This window comes from Oncorhynchus mykiss, chromosome 7 (assembly GCF_013265735.2).
Source record: "Oncorhynchus mykiss isolate Arlee chromosome 7, USDA_OmykA_1.1, whole genome shotgun sequence".
Taxonomy (NCBI): Eukaryota; Metazoa; Chordata; class Actinopteri; order Salmoniformes; family Salmonidae; genus Oncorhynchus; species Oncorhynchus mykiss.
The window spans coordinates 75,874,958-75,897,295 of record NC_048571.1 but is presented as its reverse complement, the minus strand read 5'-3'; the positions used below and the strand labels follow the sequence as shown (position 1 = coordinate 75,897,295).

At 40.5% G+C, this 22,338-nt stretch overlaps 1 protein-coding gene across 5 annotated transcripts in view; it reads right to left on the bottom strand.

The window, feature by feature from the left end:
* Positions 1–5,424: 5,424 nt before the first annotated feature.
* LOC110528497 (vitamin D3 receptor B) overlaps positions 5,425–22,338 on the bottom strand; it is a 159,521-nt gene continuing 142,607 nt past the window's right edge. For 4 of the 5 annotated variants that reach the window (XM_036984079.1, XM_036984078.1, XM_036984080.1 and 1 more), the window contains 4 exons: positions 21,047–21,198; positions 17,614–17,730; positions 16,369–16,613; positions 5,425–7,465 (listed from right to left, as the gene is read on the bottom strand). In XM_036984079.1, coding sequence (XP_036839974.1) covers positions 7,442–7,465; positions 16,369–16,613; positions 17,614–17,730; positions 21,047–21,198 — 538 coding nt within the window. In that variant the 3' untranslated portion in view covers positions 5,425–7,441. Of the gene's footprint in view, positions 7,466–16,359; positions 16,614–17,613; positions 17,731–21,046; positions 21,199–22,338 lie in introns of those variants that run through there. The other variant, XM_036984081.1, reaches the window with a different exon arrangement.

Sequence of the window (22,338 nt, the reverse complement as noted above, 5' to 3'; positions counted from 1 at the left end):
ATTTGAAATTCAGGCTGTAACACAACAAAATGCAGAAAAAGTCAAGGGGTGTGAAAAGGGAACATTTTTATGATACAGTATTAACCAACTGGAAAGAGAGACTACTTACTACAGGATATCCTCTTGAATTGACATAACATGTAGCCTACAGTAAATCTCATCACCATCCTGATTGATTCCTCTTGTATAAGTTTTATTTAACTTTTCTTTACAAGTTAAAAATAATTAAAAAAGTGAAAAGTGGCAATATGACAAATTAGCAGATCATTTTGCCACATCTACTTACACTTATAAAATTATTTTGTGTAGCTTACTTTATTTATAGGGTTACTATAGGGTTACTAAACTCATATTGAATTCATATATTGTTACAACGTAATTTACTATTACATACTTTCCAGTGGAAAGAAGTACCATAAAAACTTCCTGAGTTGGATTATGTTTTAGTCTGTCTGTCTTGAATAGTCTTATCTGTTTGGTTTCTCATAAAAGAGTAGCTTACTTAGAATCGCACAGGTGTCTATTGATGGTGTAGCTCAATGAAGTCACTTTAAACTGATTTGGACATGCTAATATTGGGGATATTGACTTACATTAGTTTTGTACCACAAATGTTAGAAAGTTAGCATTTGGAGACAGTGGCCAGGTACACAAAACCAAAGCATAGTTTGCTGTCTTTAATATTTAATATGTATTAGCATCCCCATTAGTTCTTTCCCTGGGTCCAAATTAAAACAATTACATTGCACAAATGGCAATAGCCTAAATCTGAAATAAAACAGAACATTATACAATAGATTATTACATCGTTACTCTAATATGAAACATTTACAACATATGTACAATACTACAATACAGCAATATTACAATGTGTGTGTGTATGCGTGTGTGTGTGTTCGTGTGTCTCTTCACATTATGCATTGTGCCGTAAGGTGCTGTTTTGTCTGTTTTTAAAATCAGATTTTACTGCTCGAGTTCCATGTACTCATGGTTCTATGTAGTACTGTGCGTTTCCCGTAGTCTGTTCTGAACTTGGGGACTGTGAAGAGTCTCCTGGTGGTATGTCTTGTGGGGTATGTATGGGTGTCTGAGCTGTGTGTTAGCTGTTTGAACAGACAGTTTGGTTCTTTCAACACATCAATACCTCTCACAAAGACAAGTAGTGATGAGGTCAATCTCTCCTCTACTTTGAGCCAGGACAGATTGACAGGCATGTTATTGATATTTAGCCTCCCGTGGACATTTAAGGGCCATATCTTGCTGCTCTGTTCTAGGCCAACGTCCTTCTTTGTGGCCATATAACTGGGCAATAGTCCATGTGTGATAAAGCTAAAGCCTGTAGGGCTTGTTCAGTTGATTGTGACGTCAAAATAGCAGAGCAGCACTTTATCACGGATAGACCTCTCCTCATTTTAGCTACCATTGCATCAACATCTCTTACTTTGTGCATAGACTGCGTACAGGGTAAGGAAACCAATATTAATATTCTTTATGTGGGTGAACTATCCCTTTACGGCAGTGGTCACCAAACTTTTCGGAGTCAAGATCACTTTCGCAGTCAAAAAGCAAGCCAACATCTAAAACTCAGATTTGTTTTAAACATTTAAACACCTAAAAAATGTAACATTAAACTAATAAAAGCAGTTGTGTAGGAATGAGGTTTGTGCAGTATGCCTAACACATTATCACAGCACATTGGCTATATGCCTGGCCTGACAATATTGTTCTTCTATATTTCAAAATTCAAGCTTTGATAACAGAATAGATGTTGGTGTAACACTTGCGAGGCAAAGTTGAGCATTAAATTAAATAATTTGCAAATATTTCGCTTTTTTATTTTACTGAACTGTTGGTACCTGTACATGATGATCATGTTGCTTTCAAGACAACTGAGAACTCCGAGAAAACGAGGTTAAATCATCCACAGGGCCGGGGGGTGAGACATTGATGCAGCTTAAGCCCCACACTCTTCAACATATATATCAATGAATTGGCAAGGGCACTAGAACAATCTGCAGCACCCGGACTCACCCGACTAGAATCTGAAGTCAAATGTCTACTGTTTGCTGATGATCTGGTTCTTCTGTCCCCAACCAAGGAGGGCCTACAGCAGCACCTAGATCTTCTGCACAGATTCTGTCAGACCTGGGCCCTGACAGTTAATCTCAGTAAGACAAAAATGATGGTGTTCCAAAAAAGTCCAGGTGCCAGGAGAACGAATACAAATTGCATCTAGACACCGTTGACCTGGAGCACACAGGCAGCTTGGCCCCAGTGATGTACTGAGCCGTTCGCACTACAGAAGGCCAAGCAGTTTGTCAGTGGTGTATTGGAGGCAAAGTCAGGTGCAGGAGAGCAGACTATAATGAACAGGCACATTTTTATTAAAGTTCCAAAAACGAGAGCACTACATAAATCAAACGCGCTTAAAAAACGGAACATAAAAGTAAAGCGCGTAAACTAACACCACATAACATGATGGGAAACAGAGGGTTAAATACAAGTAGATTGATTGGGGAAATGAAAACCAGGTGTATGGAAACAAGACAAGACAAATGGACATAAGAAAAATGGAGCGGTGATGGCTAGAAAGCCTGTGACGTCGATCGCTGAACGCTGCCCGAACAAGGAGAGGAGCCAACTTCGGCGGAAGTCGTGACACAGTTGCCGTACCAGGCAGAGATGGAACCAGAGGATGCTCTCGATTGTGCAGCTGTAGAACCTTTTGAGGATCTGAGGACCCACGCCAAATCTTTTCAGTCTTCTGAGGGGGAATACATTTTGTCGTGCCCTCTTCACCCCTGTCTTGGTTGTTGTCTGTGTCACACTTCTTTGCTTTATCTTGGCCAGGCTGCAGTTGCAAATGAGAACTTGTTCTTAACTAGCCTACCTGGTTAAATAACAGTCATTTCAGTCTCTGCAGTAGCTGACATACATAGACTAGCCATGTCATTCGTAAAGATTTTACATAAGGGGCCTACACAGCTGCCCTGGAGAATTCCTAATTCTACCTGGATTGTGTTGGAGAGGCTTCCATTAAAGAACACCCTCTGTGTTCTATTAGACAGGTAACTCTTTATCCACAATATAACAAGGGATGTAAAGCCATAACACATATGTTTTTCCAGCATCAGACCATGATTGATAAAAAATATATTTTAAATTTGAGATACTTCAAAGTAACCACCTTAATGACAGCTTGCCATACACTTGGCATTCTGTCAACCTGCTTCATGAGGTAGTCACCTGGAATGCATTTCAATTAACAGGTGTGCCTTATAAGTTAATTTGTGGAATTAAAGAGGAACGACAGTCCAGTATTACTTTAAGAGGGATCATCAAATAGATTCAGCCGTGGGGAGATTTTTTTCTTGAGAGGATGGTCATAGGGGTAGGAACATTATTGCAAATAATTTGTAGACTGCAAATTGACCGCAAAAATCCCAAACAGATATAATATTTGATACAAATATAATCATTTCAAACAGTGCATGCATTTGTGAAAACAAATCACCAGTTGGGAACCCTGGTCCATACTAACAGTACTGATGTTGCATGGTTGTGGTGTCACTATATGACAGATTTCATGGTCAATTTCCCAACAGATGGCGGATGAGCACCACAGCACAAAATACAGTGAGCTCCAAAAGTATTGGGATAGTGACACATTTATTGTTGTTTTGGCTCTGAAATTATTCTGCAAAAATATCATACCACACCCAAAATGTTAATGTCCCCTGTTATTGTAATGGTGAGAGGTTAGTATGTCTTGGGGGTATGATATAAAATGCTAACCTCCCGTTATTGTAATGGTGAGAGATCTTGGGTATATGATGTGTCTGTAACTTTCTCAGGTGTAGGCCTAGATAGCTCATACTGTCTGTAGGCCTATGCTCAGAAACACACTGTACAAAAGCACAGTGGGTAAGAATGCTTCACTAGGAAAATACCGTTTTAAGATAATGCCTCGCCTAGAAGATGGTCGCCTCATCCAACCCTTATAGAGGTATAACGGTTCACCCTCCAACAAACCGCACATACTCAGCCTTCTCAGTGCACAAACAAGTGCCACCCCTTGATTAAAACACTGACAATTAACCGACACAACGCTGACTGGATGCTCGGACAAACTTGTATTTTTTCTCCTGCTGTACATGCAACCGCTCTCTCCATTCCTAGAGAAAGGTGGATGTTGTGTGTATGAAGGGAGGGCCAGTGACCTGAAATCTCTTCTCAACGTACTTGAACATACTCGCTGAAATCACACAGCAGTGTGCAAAGCCTAACTGAAAATCCACAAGGGGCCTTATGTAGACTGAATGGAAGCACCTTAGAATCAGAACAGCCCTGGAATTTGTATAATGCTTTTAAAGGGGAGCCATCCAGTGTGATTTAGTTTAACCACCAAATTATAGCTAAGTGGGCACACTATTAACACAGTATACACACCTATTCCTCTGTTGAACTCAAAGCTGAAAAAGAAGGGTCATAGGGTCACTGGATTTATTAAAACGTTAAACAGTTAACAGTAGGACTGCCCTCTGCTGGACAATAGATGAAATGATACAGAGTGCAGACGGTGATAGATTCAGTGAAAACACCTCAGCAATGGAGGTAGTTTTGAACACAGAAATGTTTGCAAGTGACATTAACTCTCACCAAAGCTTTAAAGGGCCAATCTGCAGTTGAAACAATAACAAAGTGTCACCCCACCTATTGTTTGGTAAAAAGCTGAGGGATGGGCCTGGATAAATGTAACCACTCTCAAATTCATTGGCAGAGCTGTGGATGTCAGGACTGACCATCCATGATATACAAATGATAGTTGAACCATGTTTTGAGGCTATATAGTGTTGGTTTGCATTTACTTTGTTTTCAAAGATTGGAGTAAGCTTATATTTTGTGTTTTGATTGGGCACAAGAGTTGAACTAAGAGTATGAGGAATTTATAAGTAATATTCTTCAATAATCAATAACTAATTTAGAAGTCCAAAAATGGATGTAGCAATTTAAAAAATGTCAGATGTCTTTTTTAAGTATTCAGATAAGTAGTCTGTACAGTAATTCTGCCACCTTGCAGTCTTCCCCATTAATCTTCGCTAAATCAAACACACATTTAATCTATTCAAATAATACTTTACAGTATGGTTCTCAACTGAAATGTGTATGAAGACTATTCAATAGGAGTTCCCCACATTGGTGTGATTTCACTAAAACACTGGATAAAGTTGCCACCACAATAGTTTGGTACACTGCTTGTATACTATTTCACCACATGAGATCTGTTTTTTTCATACTATTTTATATAACTTTTTTGTGTTTGATAAATCATGTTTCGATACCACCCATTCAGTTGATAGTCATCTCTGTGTTTCTACTGTAATTGTATTTTAGTTGTACTGACCAGACTATTCACTCATGTAGCACTGTGTGTTGAAACAATTGAACATGGGTGTTTAATTGATATTAAATCCATCAAATATATGTCATGCATACAGTAAACATCAAACAGACACACAACACTACACAGTTGTTTATTATTTGATTTGCAAAACATCTGACAAAAATAACATTACATAAACACCCATTTATAATGTCTGTTGTAATAGAAAGAAAAAAATATCTTAAATGAAATAAAAACACAAATATACATTGCAAGAAATTAGATGAATGACTTTGATAATTGCAGCCATATAATGCTGAAATGGACAGGCATTCATGTAGAGCATATTCATCCAAATGTATGCATTGTGTTACAAACAATACCTTAAGTGCTTCTGTTGTTTCTGGCTTTCCATGTGAAGTGGTGCAGTGTGTTAAAAACAGGATTATTCACTTTACAATCTAACATTTTAGTTTAACAATTCTTCTTCAACTAGATTTTCTTGCCCACAAAGATCGGTAAAGTAGAATCGCAGTTAGCTGCAAGAATAATAGGTAAGGAAGTAATATTGACCAATCTTTGAAATTAGCTGTCTTGAGAATCAAGAACAAATTTGAGTTGTTTTACGATACTTGGAAAAGATACTTGGAAAAGCTAGTTTGCTAACTTTCTAATTTTGCTTTGCGAAACACTCTCCAGTCGTTACAAGGTTCATATAGGCACTCAACTCAGGCTCCGAGGGACCACAGTGTCTGCTGGCTGTCAATATCTATAGCTAATACATAGGTAACACAAAGCTAGCTAATCTGAACTCCTTTCACTCCCTGCCCTGTACTCCAAAGTGTAGCGTGATGAGTACATGGGAGCCAATTCCCCCATTTTCATTGTGAAAAAGGAATTATTTGTGCATGCAGGTCACTTTGGTACTCTTATTTGCATTAGTTTATATCGATTTGATGTCTAGTGAGGTCTACATACCTCCAATAGCTAGCCTCCAATAGCTAGCCTCCAATAGCTAGCCTCCAATAGCTAGCCTCCAATAGCTAGCACGACAACTGATTATCAATCTGACTGCTTTTGCTGGACACATTTTTATTTTTTAAAGTTCTGTTTGAATACAAACTGTCAAAATCGAGACAGTTAGTTGGAAAGATAGTACGAAACATTGTCAAAAACTATTCAAAAACTGTATTCACAGATATTAGTAGCATCTTAAAGTGGTACTGACTGAGCAATGTCAACCAAATGGTGCACATCCAGTTCACCAGAGGGAGTATGCTCAAAGACTTAGAGTGTCTGGTCAAAAAAAAGAAGAAAAGTGCCTTCAAGTTGGAAAGTGGAGTAGCTGGTGATTAATATTACACAATACTTGCCGCCTCATTGATAGATTAAAGTGGTTTAATCAAAGTCAATAAATGGACATCAACCTCCTCAAGTCTACATTGTTCAAATAGGAATTTGCTTTTCTAGAACCAGCTTCCTATAGCTTTATACCAACCTAAACTACTTGGCTTTAAAAAACGACATAACACGACAGACACTGTGGCCTCACATGTCCTGGTTAGCATATATCTGCTGGGCGATACCCAACCGTGCCAATGTTAGTAAGAATAACAACACACTGATCGATCTGTGATGCTCTTGATAAAAGCAGCATTAAATGGATACTGATCTTTGTCCTGTCAGAACTTCTGCCCTTTCCTGAAAATAAGATCTATACAGAAGAGTTTACTCTAAAAAGGTGGGTTGGGGGATATGAGAGTGGAGAAAACTTAGTAGCTGATAGAGGGTAGGAAGGAAAGAGAGATGGATAGGGGACAGAGTGATAAACATCTAGTAAGGGCAAAGACCATGCCAACTGTACCAAGAGGAGCAGACGCATCAACTCTCCGACCGAAACCATACGACTCATGACCCCTCTATACAGAGGTCACAATTAAGTCTCTCGTAGCGTTTCATTCCAGGAAGTTGCTCCCTCCCTTCTGTCCTTGTTCACTGTAAGCTGAATATGGCGGAAACCAGGTGGAGGTATTCCTTACATACAACTACCCAGTTGTATCAGATGGGCGAAACGCGAGTGAACTAAGAGAAAAAGGGAGGAAACCACGTATTAGAATGAAACACAACCCCGGTCGACCAGAACCCAGCCTGGACCCCCATTGGTCAGAATGCAGGCACAATTAAAACACAACCTCTGGTGGGTGTTTGTTCGTTACTTTTAAAAAAGGCAATGTTTTTAGTAAAAAAATATTGTACAAAAAAAACTACCAATGACTTCATTAGCTGTATAGTCTCCCAGTCTGCATGGTGAGACATCTTTGAGGTAATCATTGATTCATTAGACAGCAATAAATACCAACACATATTACAAAAGTAAAAACAGAGGAAACTCCTTTAATGCTAAAGCATAATCTGTAGCTAAAAGAGGTAGATCATTGTTGTGTACATCCATTGTGGACACTCCTTTTAATGTTTGAAGAAAAACAACCTACACGTGAATATCAACGGTACTGTACAGTATATCGATCCCTTTCACATTCTGAAAATGTACTGAAAGGCAAATCTCACTCGATCAAAAAAATGTATATTCTTTTTTTGTGAGTTACATTTCAATTCATTTCTCAAACTGGATTCGTAATTGCTTTGTACAACCTTTATAAAAGAACACACTCTAAAACAAAAAAATGAGACCGTTATGCTAGCTGATGCTAGTGCACCACACCCTGTATTCTAGGTATTCGCCCGTTTGATATAGATAAATAAACAAGTAAGGAAAAGAGACAGCCAACTGTAAAAACTCTAAATGATCCAAGTTCTAGTTTAATTTCATTTCATTAATGGTTCCTACGTTCCAGTTGGGAGTTCGATCAAAATGTCACAAAAATGTAGACGTTCTAAACCGATGAATAAAAAGAAAAAATGCTTAACCAAGACTAATGACATAACATGGATTTAAATAAAAATCTGATTTTGCTTTTGTTCTTCAACTCATAATTACTGCTATTGAACAGCTTTTGAAATGTCTGGAGTTGAAATCAACTGACTGTAGGTCATGAAGCCACATTAGGCCTTTTCTTCATAAAGCGTTTTGGAAAATCCACTACATTTGACTGAATATTGAGCAGCTATAACTGTACAAAACCAGACCTGAGAGAGAGAAAGAGAGAGAGAGAGACCTCTCCTTACCCTGTACTTCTCTAAAGGGAGATTTGTGACAACATCCTGCCCTGTGGCACTTACATGATAACCAAGTCTTATACATACAGTGCCTTAGGGAAAGTATTCAGACCCCTTGAATTTGTCTACATTTGGTTACATTACAGCCTTATTCTAAAATTAATTAAATAAAAGAAAATCCTCAGCAATCTACACACAACACACCATAATGACACCATAATGACAAATGCATTAAAAATAACAAACAGACATACCTTATTCACATAAATATTCAGACCCTTTGCTATGAGGAACGAAATTGAGCTCAGGTGCATCCAGTTCCCATTGATCATACTTGAGATGTTTCTACAACTTGTTTGGAGTCCACCTGTGGTAAATTCAATTGATTGGACATGATTTGGAAAGGCACATAACCGTCTATATAAGGTCCCACAGTTTACAATGTATGTCAGAGCAAAAACCAAGCTGTGAGGTTGAAGAAGTTGTTGGTAGAGCTCTGAGACAGGATTGTGTTGAGGCACAGATCTGGGGAAGGGTACCAAAAAATGTCTGCAGCATTGAAGGTCCCTAAGAACACGGTGGCCTCCAACATTCTTAAATGGAAGAAGTTTGGAACCACAAAGATTCTTCTTAGAGCTGGCCTCCCGGCCAAACTGAGCAATCGGGGGAGAAGGGCCTTGGTCAGGGAGGTGACCAAGAACCCGATGGTCACTCTGATAGAGCTCTAGAGTTCTTCTGTGGAGATGGGAGAACCTTCCAGAAGGACAAGCATCTCTGCAGCACTCCACCAATCAGGCCTTTATGGTAGAGTGTCCAGACGGAAGCCACTCCTCAGTAAAATGCATATGACAGCCCGCTTGGGAGTTTGGCAAAAGGCACCTAAAGACTCTCAGACCATGAGAAACAAGATTATCTGGTCTGATGAAACCAAGATTGAACTCTTTGGCCTGAATGCCAAGCGTGACGTCTGGAGGAAACCTGGCAACATCCCTACGGTGAAGCATGGTGGTGCAGCATCATGTTCTGGGGATGTTTTTCAGCGGCAGGGACTGGGAGACTACTCAGGATCGAGGCAAAGATGAATGGAGCAAATTACAGAGAGATCCTTGATGAAAACCTGCTACAGAGCATTCAGAACCTCAGACTGGGTCAAAGGTTTACCTTCCAACAGGACAACAGACCTAAGCACACAGCCAAGACAAGGCAGGAGTGGCTTCGGGACAAGTTTCTGAATGTCCTTGAGAGGCCCAGTCAGAGCCCAGAGTTGAACCCGATCGAACATCTCTGGAGAAACCTGAAAACAACGCTCCCTGTCCAACCTGACAGAGCTTGAGAGGGTCTGCAGAGAAGAATGCGAGAAACTCCCCAAATACAGGTGTGCCAAGTTTGTAGCGTCATACAAAAGAAGACACAAGACTGTAATCGCTGCAAAAGGTGCTCCAACAAAGTACTGAGTAAATGGTCTGAATACTTATGCAAATGTTATATTTTCAGTGATTTATTTTTAAGAAATTTGTTAACATTTCTAAAAACCTGTTTTTACTTTGTCATTATGGGGTATTGTGTGTAAATTGATGAGGGGAAAAACGATTTAATCAATTCTATGTGGTAAATGGTACGTGTGTATATATAGATTGTGTATAGGCTTGTCTCCCACATGAATCTCCTCTTTGTGCCAGACTGGGTTCAAATGCATTCTGTTTACTTTTTTCTATATTCATTGATCTGTACACGTTATGTATGCGTGTGTGTGTGTGTGTTTGCATGTATGCATGTATATATAGTATGTGTGTATGTACAGTTAAAGTCGGAAGTTTACATACACTTAGGTAGGAGTCATTGAAAGTCGGTTAGGACATCTACTTAGCGCATGACACAAGTATTTTTTAAATTTTTATTATGTCATGGCTTTAGAAGCTTCTGATAGGCTAATTGACATAATTTTAGTCAATTGGAGGTGTACCTGTGGATGTATTTCAAGGCCTAGCTTCAAACTCAGTGCTTATTTCCTTGACATCATCGGAAAATCAAAAGAAATCAGACAAGACCTTAGAAAAAAAAATATCGACCTCCACAAGTCTGGTTTGTCCTTGGGAGCAATTTCCAAACACCTGAAGCTACCACGTTCATCTGTACAAACAATAGTACGCAAGTATAAACACCATGGGACCACGCAGCCGTCATACCGCTCAGGAAGGAGACGCGTTTTGTCTCCTATAGATGAACGTACTTTGGTGCGTACTTTGGTGCGAAAAGTGTAAATCAATCCCAGAACAACAGCAAAGGACCTTGTGAAGATGCTGGAGGAAATGGGTACAAAAGTATCTATATCCACAGTAAAACGAGTCCTATATCGACATAACCTGAAAGGCCGCTCAGCAAGGAAGAAGCCACTGCTCCAAAACCGCCATAAAAAAAGCCAGACTACGGTTTGCAACTGCAAAGGACAAAAAAGGCAAGCCATTGGAGGGGCCATCACAAAGCCCTGACCTCAATCATATAGAACATTTGTGGGCAGAACTGAAAAAGCGTGTGTGAGCAAGGAGGCCTACAAACTTGACTCAGTTACACCAGCTCTGTCAGGAGGAATGGGCCAAAATTCACCCAATTTGGAAGCTTGTGGAAGTCTACCCAAAATGTTTGACCAAAGTTAAACAATTTAAAGGCAATGCTACCAAATACTAATTGAGTGTATGTATACTTCTGACGCACTGGGAATGTGATGAAAGAAATAAAAGCTGAAATAAGTAATTCTCTCTACTATTATTCTGACATTTCACATTCTTAAATGTCAGGAATAGTGAAAAACTGAGTTTAAATGTATTTGGCTAAGGTGTATGTAAACTTCCGACTTCAACTGTATGTATTTATGTATGTATGTATGTATGTATGTATGTATGTATGTATGTATGTATGTATGTATGTATGTATGTATGTATGTATGTATGTGTCTTCTTTTACTGCTCTAGGGATATAATTATTGTTTGGACAACCATATTTACTATTATGTATTGATTTTTACCTTACATTTTTTCATTCTTTATGCGATGCGCAATGCAGAGAACACCGGAAGAAGAATTATAATTTAATTACATTAGTGAATTATTGTAATGTTTGTTTATGTGTCAATTAATCTCATAAGGGATGGGTTGCCAATAGGCGATTTGACACAACAAAAAAAAAATCATTCTTTAATTTAGAGTAAAGATGTAACCTGACAAAATGTTGAAAAAGGCAAGGGGTCTTTCCAAAGGCACTGTACATAATGAAAATCAATACACAAAGAGCTACAGTGGGGAGAACAAGTATTTGATACACTGACGATTTTGCAGGTTTTCCTACTTACAAAGCATGCAGAGGTCTGTAATTGTTATCATAGGTACACTTCAACTGTGAGAGACGGAATCTAAAACAAAAATGCAGAAAATCACATTGTATGATTTTTAAGTAATTAATTTGCATTTTATTGCATGACATAAGTATTTGATCATCTACCAACCAGTAAGAATTCCGGCTCTCACAGACCTGTTAATTGTTCTTTAAGAAGCCCCCTTTACTTGTTACCTGTATTAACTGCACCTGTTTGAACTCGTTACCTGTATAAAAGACACCTGTCCACACACTCAATCAAACAGACTCCAACCTCTCCACAATGGCCAAGACCAGAGAGCTGTGTAAGGACGGAGTAGGTTACATTTAGAAAGTAGCCCCATCAGTACGAGGGATATTTCTTTAGAACAGGTGATAGGACATTCATTGTGGTCAACAGGTTCCCCGTAAAGACTATCGTATCCATGACGGCCTTTAAGTACTCTGTAGAGTAGACTAAATAGTTAATAATAATGGATTGGATTTAAGCGCAGCCAACATGTTGCACCCACTTTGTGCACCCACAAGTCCTTATCACACAAGGCTCTTGTATGGACAAGGGAATGAGATGATTGAAAGCATAGGAGTTGGTTCTACTCTATACATGTCTAATAGAATATCTGAGCCATAGAAATACACATTCTAAATATATAAACTGTGTATCTCCATCCCCATCAATACGAAGGACATTTCTTTAAACTAGCTTTGTTTGTTTTTCTCTCCCTCCATATGGCTTATATTAGAGAGCAGCACTGTATATTTAGCTTGTAGAACATCCTCATTCTCCCAAATGATTAACCAAAGATGTCAAACGTCCATCAACGACACAACTTTAGTCAATAGGTTCATTCATTTGATTTGGAGATTAGGCCACTAGGCATTGCCAATCACTCACTCGTCCCCACCTAAACATATATAGATCCATCTTTATATACTTAACAAAAATATAAAAACAACGTGGTAAAGTGTTGGTCCCATGTTTTATGAGTAAAATAAATAATCCCAGAAATGTTCCATATGCAGAAAAAGCTTATTTCTCTCAAATTCTGTGTACAAATTTGTTTACATCTCCGTTAGAGAGCATTTCTCCCTTGCCAAGATAATCCATCCACCTGACAGGTGTGGCACATGAAGAAGCTAATTAAACAGCATGATGAGGAGTATTTCTGTCTGTAATAAAGCCATTTTGTGGCTGGGCCTGGCTCCCTAGTGTGTGGGCTTGTCTTCCAGGTGGGCGGGCCTATGCCCTCCCAGGCCCACCCATGGCTGCACCAATGCCCAGTCAGTTGAAAAGCATATTTTAGGGCCTAATTTATTGATTTAAATTGTTATGATTTCCTTATACGTAACTCAGTCAAATCTTTGAAATTGTTGCATGTTGCATGCGTTTATATTTTTGTTCAGTATATATAGAAAGTTGAGAAAGTGTTTCAGAGAGAGAAAGTGAAAATAAATCGGTCATCAATATCATGTTGTTTGCATATATAATCCAAGAATTTCCTTACTAAGAGTTAGTAGTAGTAATATCTACACTCACCGGCTAATTTATTAGGTACACCACCTAGCTCCCACAGACAGTGGTCACATGGCCGTGGCTTGCTATATAAAGCTGGCAGACAGGCATCGAGGCATTCAGTTACTGTTCCATTGAATGTTAAAATGAGTGACCTAAGTGACTTTGAGGGTGGTATTGTTTAACTTTATTTAACTAGGCAAGTCAGTTAAGAACAAATTCTTATTTTCAATGACGGCCTAGGAACAGTGGGTTAACTGCCTGTTCAGAACGGCAGATTTGTACCTTGTCAGCTCGGGGGTTTGAACTTGCAACCTTTCGGTTACTAGTCCAACGCTCTAACCACTAGGCTACCCTGCCGTTGGCTACCCTGATCGTTGGAGCCAGGCACGCCGGATCCAGTATCTCAGAAATTGCCACCCTCCTAGGCTTTTCATGCACGACAGTGTCTAGGCTTTTACAGAGAATGGTGTGACAAACATAAAACATCCAGTCATCAGCAGTCCCGTTGGCAAAAACAACTCAGTCGAAAGAGAGGCTGAAAGAGAATGGCAAGAATCGTGCAAGCTAACAGGCGGGCCACAAACAGACAAATAACAGTGCAGTACAACAGTGGTGTGCAGAACGGCATCGCGGAAAGCACAACTCGTCAATCCTTGTCACAGATGAGCTATTGCAGCAGTCGACCACACCGGGTTCCACTCCTATCAGCTAAGAACAAGAAGAAGTGGCTCCAGTGGGCACGCGGTCACCAACACTGGACAATTGAAGAGTGGAAAAAGATCGCTAGGAACATGACAGCGAGTTGGCCTGCACAGCCCCCAGACCTCAACCCAATAGAGCATCTTTGGAACGGGCTGCTCTCACTAATCTGCAGCAACTGCGTGATGCAATCGCGTCAGCATGGACCAACATCGCTGTGGAACGTTTCCGACAACTTGTAGCATGCCCCAAATAATTCAAACTGTTCTGGAGGCAAAGAGGGGTACTAGATGGGTGTACCTAATAAACTGTGTATGTAGCCCTATGTACAGCTGCGGTTATTGTATTGATACATAGTATTTACAGGATGCATCCACTGGAGGGCTGCGCAGCATACAACATCAAACCGGAGGACTCGGACATGTCAAAAAACAAAACAGAGTCCTCAAGACATTCTTTTCAAATAATTCCACATCGCAGTCGGAAATTAAAGGAGTGAAATATGTGGAGAGATTAAGAACAAGCAGCTTTGAAACACGTACTAAAAACTGTAGTCTACATATGAGGGAAAAAATGAACAATTCATGTAATTTTTTTAAGATGCTGTCCAGATTACTCGCAGGGATTGTGGCTATAAGACGTAGCCAGTAGAGTAACCGGCCTAACTATGCATTTCCAATCACATTTTGGCATTGTAGCCCTTTGAAAACGGTGATAAAACTTAAACATAGACATACTTTAATAGATACACTTGAGTACAGGTGGTCTAATAGTGTTTGGGATACATAGAATTTGCAGCTACATTTATTTGTAGCTATCATAATTCTTCCCCCGCCCCTTCTCCAAGAAACAAAGAAACTAACCAACCAGAGCTCTGGCTTGGTTTGATTGACAGCTTGCTTTAGTGGCTAAACAACCACAGCCACCCACACACTACTCCACAACCAAACTACTTCCGGGTTACAGAAAATATTCTGTATGCTGTATAGTGTATACGTTTCCTTCATCAATTCCTAGATGATAGCACAAATGGTGAAAAGTGTGCTCATAGAAGGAGTCACTAGGCGACACTCGAAGCAGACCGGAAACTTTGAGAACATAGACAATGGGCACGTTCGACATTGCAGCCGTCTTCAAATGAAGTCATGATCGACTGATCTACAAATCACCTTGCGTCATAAATAACTACTCAATATTATTTGTAGATCAGTCAGTCACAATTGACCCATGTTCACTCTTTTGATGCTCTCAAACACGGCCAATACCTTTGGCAGAGATGAATGGGAGCGTGTTTTGTGGCGTATACGTACACACACACACACTTGCCCTTGAGGAAAGCGACTGAGCAGAATAACAAGAGGATGAGAGAAACAAATGGAAATGCTTTACTGGTACTGTTCTTGCCCTTGTGACGCTCTAGCATCAAATAGCTATCCTGGATTTAAATGTCCTCATGCATTTTTAAGGTTCTATGCTGTGTATTTGTGAACAGAAAGGTATTTGTGAATACAAAAACAAAACAAAATCAGAGGTAGCTCCAACGTAATGACTGACTGTATTAGTGAGTGAGTAGGCTTGTGTGACTGTGTGTAATCATACACTGCCATGCATAAAGCAGCACTTGCATGACACGCACAAAAAGCACACAATGCACTGTATATACCGGTATACAAGATGCAATAGTGTTTTTCAATATACTGTCCCTTCAATACGAAGGTAAGCGTACATGTCAAATATAAGCAGAATTTCCATGTATGTATGGTTCTGAAGTAAATTCTGCTGTTTGTATCATTCAATTGCCATCATTTTGCATGTGCCAGTCAACAGCTGGAACATGTACCCAGTCTCAGGTCGCTGCGTCTGACCTACCGAAGGTACACACACACACACACACACACACACACACACACACACACACACACACACACACACACACACACACACACACACACACACACACACAGGGCAGGGCAGGGGAATTCCTAACACACACACTTCCATATCCCCCCTTGCACCCAACCACCCCCCCAACCCCCGACCCCCACACCATCTCCCTCCCTCAATCTCTCCTCACAAACTAACACTGACACCATCCATAACACGTCTAACCACGTTCCTATAGCTCCCACCTCATACCCTCCTCCCACCCCTCCTATGACCTTTCGTCCACCTCTCCACCTCCATGAAAGGTCAAAGATCACCAAAATGTGTTAATTTAGGAGACCTCGCTGCCGAACACCTCCAGCACCAGCGGGGTGAGCTGCATGCTGTGCTCTGGCTGGAAGGACAGCGAGCGGTACTGCTTGGAGTGCTCCTCGTTCAGGCTGCGCAGGTCCGCCAGCTTCTGGATCATCCTAGCGTACACCAGGCGGCCGCCTGGGTGGTGCAGCCGGATGTAGGCCTGCAGCGTCTCCGACAGACGGTCCTGCAGTGCCTCGATGCGCCCGTGGTCCTGCACGCCAGGACGGTCTGCAGGGAGGAAGACACAGATGTTAAAACTTTATGTCTCATCTCCAGCACCACAGTGTCTATTATGTGAATGGAGGGAGGACATAGGCGGTAAGACTTCAAAGGGACACTTCATCCCTTTTGAACGTCATATTCATCATCTCCAGCACCATACAAGACAGTGTTTACATTGGAAGGAAGGGAGTAGACATGGCTGGTAAGACTTGACAAGACAGTGTTTACATTGGAAGGAAGGGAGTAGACATGGCTGGTAAGACTTGACAAGACAGTGTTTACATTGGAAGGAAGGGAGTAGACATGGCTGGTAAGTCTTGACAAGACAGTGTTTACATTGGAAGGAAGGGAGTAGACATGGCTGGTAAGACTTGACAAGACAGTGTTTACATTTGAAGGAAGGGAGTAGACATGGCTGGTAAGTCTTGACAAGACAGTGTTTACATTTGAAGGAAGGGAGTAGACATGGCTGGTAAGTCTTGACAAGACAGTGTTTACATTTGAAGGAAGGGAGTAGATATGGCTGGTAAGACTTTAAAGCCCATAGCCATGAGAAAAAGTGTGTGTTATCCTTATACCTAAAACTAAGCATATGTGTGGTTTCATGACAAAATACATCAATTAGGCTAATATTATGTCACGTACAAAAACAGGCATGCCATACTTGAATGTAGATTTTAGCCAACGGTAAATGGGAAATCTACATACACACAAATATTCAAAATCGATTCATACCATGTCATGTGCAAACACAGGCACGCCATGCATGTATACGCACACGTTATCATCAACCCCACTGACAAAAATAAATGGACAAGATACACACTCACACACACATGCGTAAGCTGCCACTGAGACTGGAGTGTGTTGACTTCAGCACAGACACACAAGAACACCCACCACAAGAGAACTGATCCTCACATAAACAATTCATGACACACACACACACACACACACACACACACACACACACACACACACACACACACACACACACAGTGTGTACCTGGGGAGAGGAGGCAGATGGCCATGAGTAGCACATGTTCCTCCTCGTGGAGGTTGAGTTTCTTAAGGCCCACCTGGAATTTAACCAGGGGCTCCAGCAGCTCCAGAGTGTGGCCCGCTGCAGGAGGCAACCCATACATACACACACACAAATACACGTTGATCAGATCAGATAGCAATCACAATATATATCTTTATATACTTGCCTAAACCTAAGGATGTGTGGTTTCACGAGATAAGACATGTATTCACATTATACTATGTACTGTACGGTGCCTTCAGAAAGAATTCAGACCCCTTGACTTTTTCCATATTTTGTTACGTTACAGCCTTATTCTAAAATTGATTAAATAAATAAAAATACTCAGCATTTATACACAACACCCCATGATGGCAAAGCGGGAAAAAGGTTTATAGATATACCTTATTTACATAAGTATTCAGACCCTTTGCCATGAGAGTCGAAATTGAGCTCAGGTGCATCCTTATTTCCATTGATCATCCTTGAAATGTTTCTTGATTGGAGTCCATCTCTAGTAAATTCAATTGATTGGACATGATTTGGAAAGGCACACACCTGTCTATATAAGGTCCCACAGTTGACAGTGCATGTCAGAGTACATAACCAAGCCATGAGGTCCAATGAATTGTCAGTAGAGCTCCGAGACAGAAAAACATTTCTGCAGCATTGAAGGTCCCCAAGAACACATTGGCCTCCCACATTCTTAAATGGAAGAAGTTTGGAACCACCAAGACTCTTCCTAGAGCTGGCCACCCGGCCAAACTGAGCAATCGGGGGAGAAGGGCCTTGGTCAGGGAGGTGAACAAGAACCCGATAGTCACTTTAACAGAGCTCTAGAGTTCCTCTGTGGAGATGGGAGAACCTTCCAGATGAAAAAAAATCTCTGCAGCACTCCACCAATCAGGCTTTTATGGTAGAGTGGTCAGACGGAAGCCACTCCTCAGTAAAAGGCTCAAGACAGCCCGCTTGGAATTTGCCAAAAGGCACCTCAGACCATGAGATACAAGATTCTCTGGCCTGAATGCCAAGCGTCACGTCTGGAGGAAACTTGGGACCATCCCTACTGTGAAACATGGTGGTGGCAGCATCATACTGTGGGGATGTTTTTCAGTGGGGGGGACTGGGAGACTAGTCCGGATTGAGGCAAAGATTAATGGAGCAAAGTACAGAGAGATCCTGCTCCAGAGTGCTCAAGACCTCAGACTGGGGCGAAGGTTCACCTTCCAACAGGACAACGAACCTAAGCACACAGCCAAGACAAAGGAGGAGTGGCTTCAGGTATTGGTATTGTGTGTAGATTGATGAGGGAAAAAACTATTTAATCCATTTTAGAATAAGGCTGTAACGTAACAACATGTGGAAAAAGTCAAGGGATCTGAATATTTTCTGAAGGCACTGTATATCATGTGTGTGATATATCATATGTCTATGTATACGAACAGTGATTATTATCAGCTAACAGTGATTGTTATCAGCTAACAGTGATTGTTATCAGCTAACAGTGATTGTTATCAGCTAACAGTGATTATTTTAAGCTAACAGTGATTGTTATCAGCTAACAGTGATTATTTTAAGCTAACAGTGATTGTTATCAGCTAACAGTGATTATTTTAAGCTAACAGTGATTATTTTAAGCTAACAGTGATTGTTATCAGCTAACAGTGATTATTTTAAGATAACAGTGATTGTTATCAGCTAACAGGGATTATTTTAAGCTAACAGTGATTGTTATCAGCTAACAGTGATTATTTTAAGCTAACAGTGATTGTTATCCGCTAACAGTGATTATTTTAAGATAACAGTGATTGTTATCAGCTAACAGTGATTATTTTAAGCTAACAGTGATTATTTTAAGCTAACAGTGATTGTTATCAGCTAACAGTGATTATTTTAAGCTAACAGTGATTGTTATCAGCTAACAGTGATTATTTTAAGCTAACAGTGATTGTTATTAGCTAACAGTGATTGTTATCAGCTAACAGTGATTATTTTAAGCTAACAGTGATTGTTATCAGCTAACAGTGATTATTTTAAGCTAACAGTGATTGTTATTAGCTAACAGTGATTGTTATCAGCTAACAGTGATTGTTATCAGCTAACAGTGATTATTTTAAGCTAACAGTGATTATTTTAAGCTAACAGTGATTGTTATCAGCTAACAGTGATTATTTTAAGCTAACAGTGATTGTTATCAGCTAACAGTGATTATTTTAAGCTAACAGTGATTATTTTCAGCAAACAGTGATTGTCATCTCAGAGTAGGATCCAGGATCAGCTCTCTCATTCATTATGATTTAAACTGATTCTAAATCAGCACTCCTAGATAATGGCAGTTAGGCTAGTGGTTAAGAAATTGGGTCAGTAACCCTAATTGCTCCTGTAAGTCTCTCTGGACAAGAGGGCCTGCTAAATGACTGTAATGCGAATGTGAATATAACAAGGGCCCAGCTAATTAATCACTGTTGATATATGGTTTCCCTAACTAAGCATTTGTGTGGTTTCATGAGATGAGAAATGTATTAACAGGAAATCATACATGATATAGCGTTATGGATGGAAACATATAGTTCACTTTAGTTAGGTGTTAATTGATAGATAAAGAAACAGGCCTCCTGTTTGTAATTTCTGGATCATAAACACCTTTTTTCCTTTGTTATGATCCAGAAACTGGAAAGGAGGCTGCTAACTTCACAACCAAAAGGTATGCTTATGTGTTATCAATTGTTTAATTGGTAACTATTGATCATCTCTATTTGAAGAGTTTATTTCCAAAACCCTATATATACATTTTCTGAAATGTTTGTAATTTAGCTGTTATTGTTTAAAGAACTTATGAAAGAGATTGGAGTGTTTTTGCATCATATGATTGACTATATTTCTTTATTCTGAAAGTTATATATCATGAAAACTTGATTGCTGACATACAAAACATTTTGGGAATATATCAACAATGGACTAACAAAACAAATACCAAAAGATAATAAAATAATAATAATTAATATTGATTTCACATAATCAACTAATCATCAAGCTTTGATCATTTGAATCAGCTGTGAAGTGTTAGGGCAAAAAATAAAAGTCGCACACATTGGGGTCCCCAGGACTGAGATTGGGGAACGCTGCACTAGATGCTTTGTGAGAGAGTCTAGGTCAGGAGTGATATTCTTTGGTTGATCTGTAAAAATACCCTGGGCTTGTTTGAAAAGCAAATGAAAGCCTTGGGGGTCTGTGGATGGGTCCGACTGGCTCTGCTGCCCAAGTGTCTTAGCGTTTTAGAGTACGTACTACTAGTTGGAAAAGGTGTATCTGTGTGTGTTGTGTGTATGCACCTGTATGTGTTATCCTTTTCCACTCACCTTCAGCAACATCGATGGTTGGAAAGGGTGTGTGTGTTAGCCTGCCTCAGTCTTACCTTTAGTGACGTCGTTGACGCAGTACTTGAAGTCGGGCCCACCACAGCTCCAGGACATATCCTCCAGGTTGAAGGACTGGTTTGAGCGCAGCATGATCACCTCGATGGCGCTTGACTTGAGCAGGGCGATCTGGTCCTCAGCCGTCAGCTCCCTGGAAGGATTACAACCAGGGGTGTATTCATTAGTGTACACCGTAGCAAACAAAGCTAAACAAATGTTTCTCATTGGACAAGTTCAGGTAGTCCCCCTCCCTGTTTCAGTCCGTTTCTTCTGTTTGGTACTTAATGAACGTGGCCCAGAAAGATGGCCCCTATGAAAATAAATGAATCCCGTTTGACAGTGGCCATAAACAGTGGGCTTACGGTCCGGTTATGATCAGACAAAGGTTTAAAGGATAAGGTTATAGATTTTTTAATTTAGGAGACTGTTCAGTTACTGTTTGATTGAACGTTAGAATGGGCAAAACTAGTGACCTAAGCAACTTTGAGTGTGGTATGATCGTAGGTGCCAAGCGCCCCTGTTCCAGTATCTTAGAAATGCCGAGCCTGCTGGGATTTTCACGCACAACGGTGTCTAGGATTTACCGATAATGGTGCGACAAACAAAAAAACATCCAGTCAGCGGCAGTCCTAGGGGCGAAAACAGTTAGTTGATGAAAGAGGTCGAAGGAGAATGGCAAGAATCGTGCAAGCTAACAGGTGGGCCACAAAATACAGGAGCAGTACAAAAATGGTGTGCAGAATTGCATCTCGGAACACACAACTCGTCGGTCATTGTCAGGGATGGGCTATTGCAGCAGACGACCACACCCGGTTCAATTCCTATCAGCTAAAAACAAGAAGAAGCGGCTCCAGTGGGCACATTGAGGAGGGGAAACACATTGCCTAGTCCGACAAATCCCGGTACCTGTTGCGTCATGCTGATGGCAGAGTCAGGATTTGGAGCAAGCAGCATGAGTCCATGACGCTATCCTGCCTGGTGTCAACAGTACAAGCTGGTGGTGGTGTAATGGTGTGGGGAGTGTGTTCCTGGCACAAGTTAGGTCCCTTGATCCCAAATGAGCAATGTTTGAATGCCACACCTAGTAGAATCCATGCCCCGAAGAATTCAGGTTCTTCTGAAGGCAAAGGGGGGTCCGACCTGCTACTAGATGGTTGTACCTTATAAACTGGATACTGAGTGCATGTCGATTGGTTTGAGCGCTTGTGTTGTGCAATCGAGATAAATAGTTGTCTGGGCTTTGTAAGGCACTGTATCTCACGCATGTACAGTCGTGGCCAAAAGTTTTGAG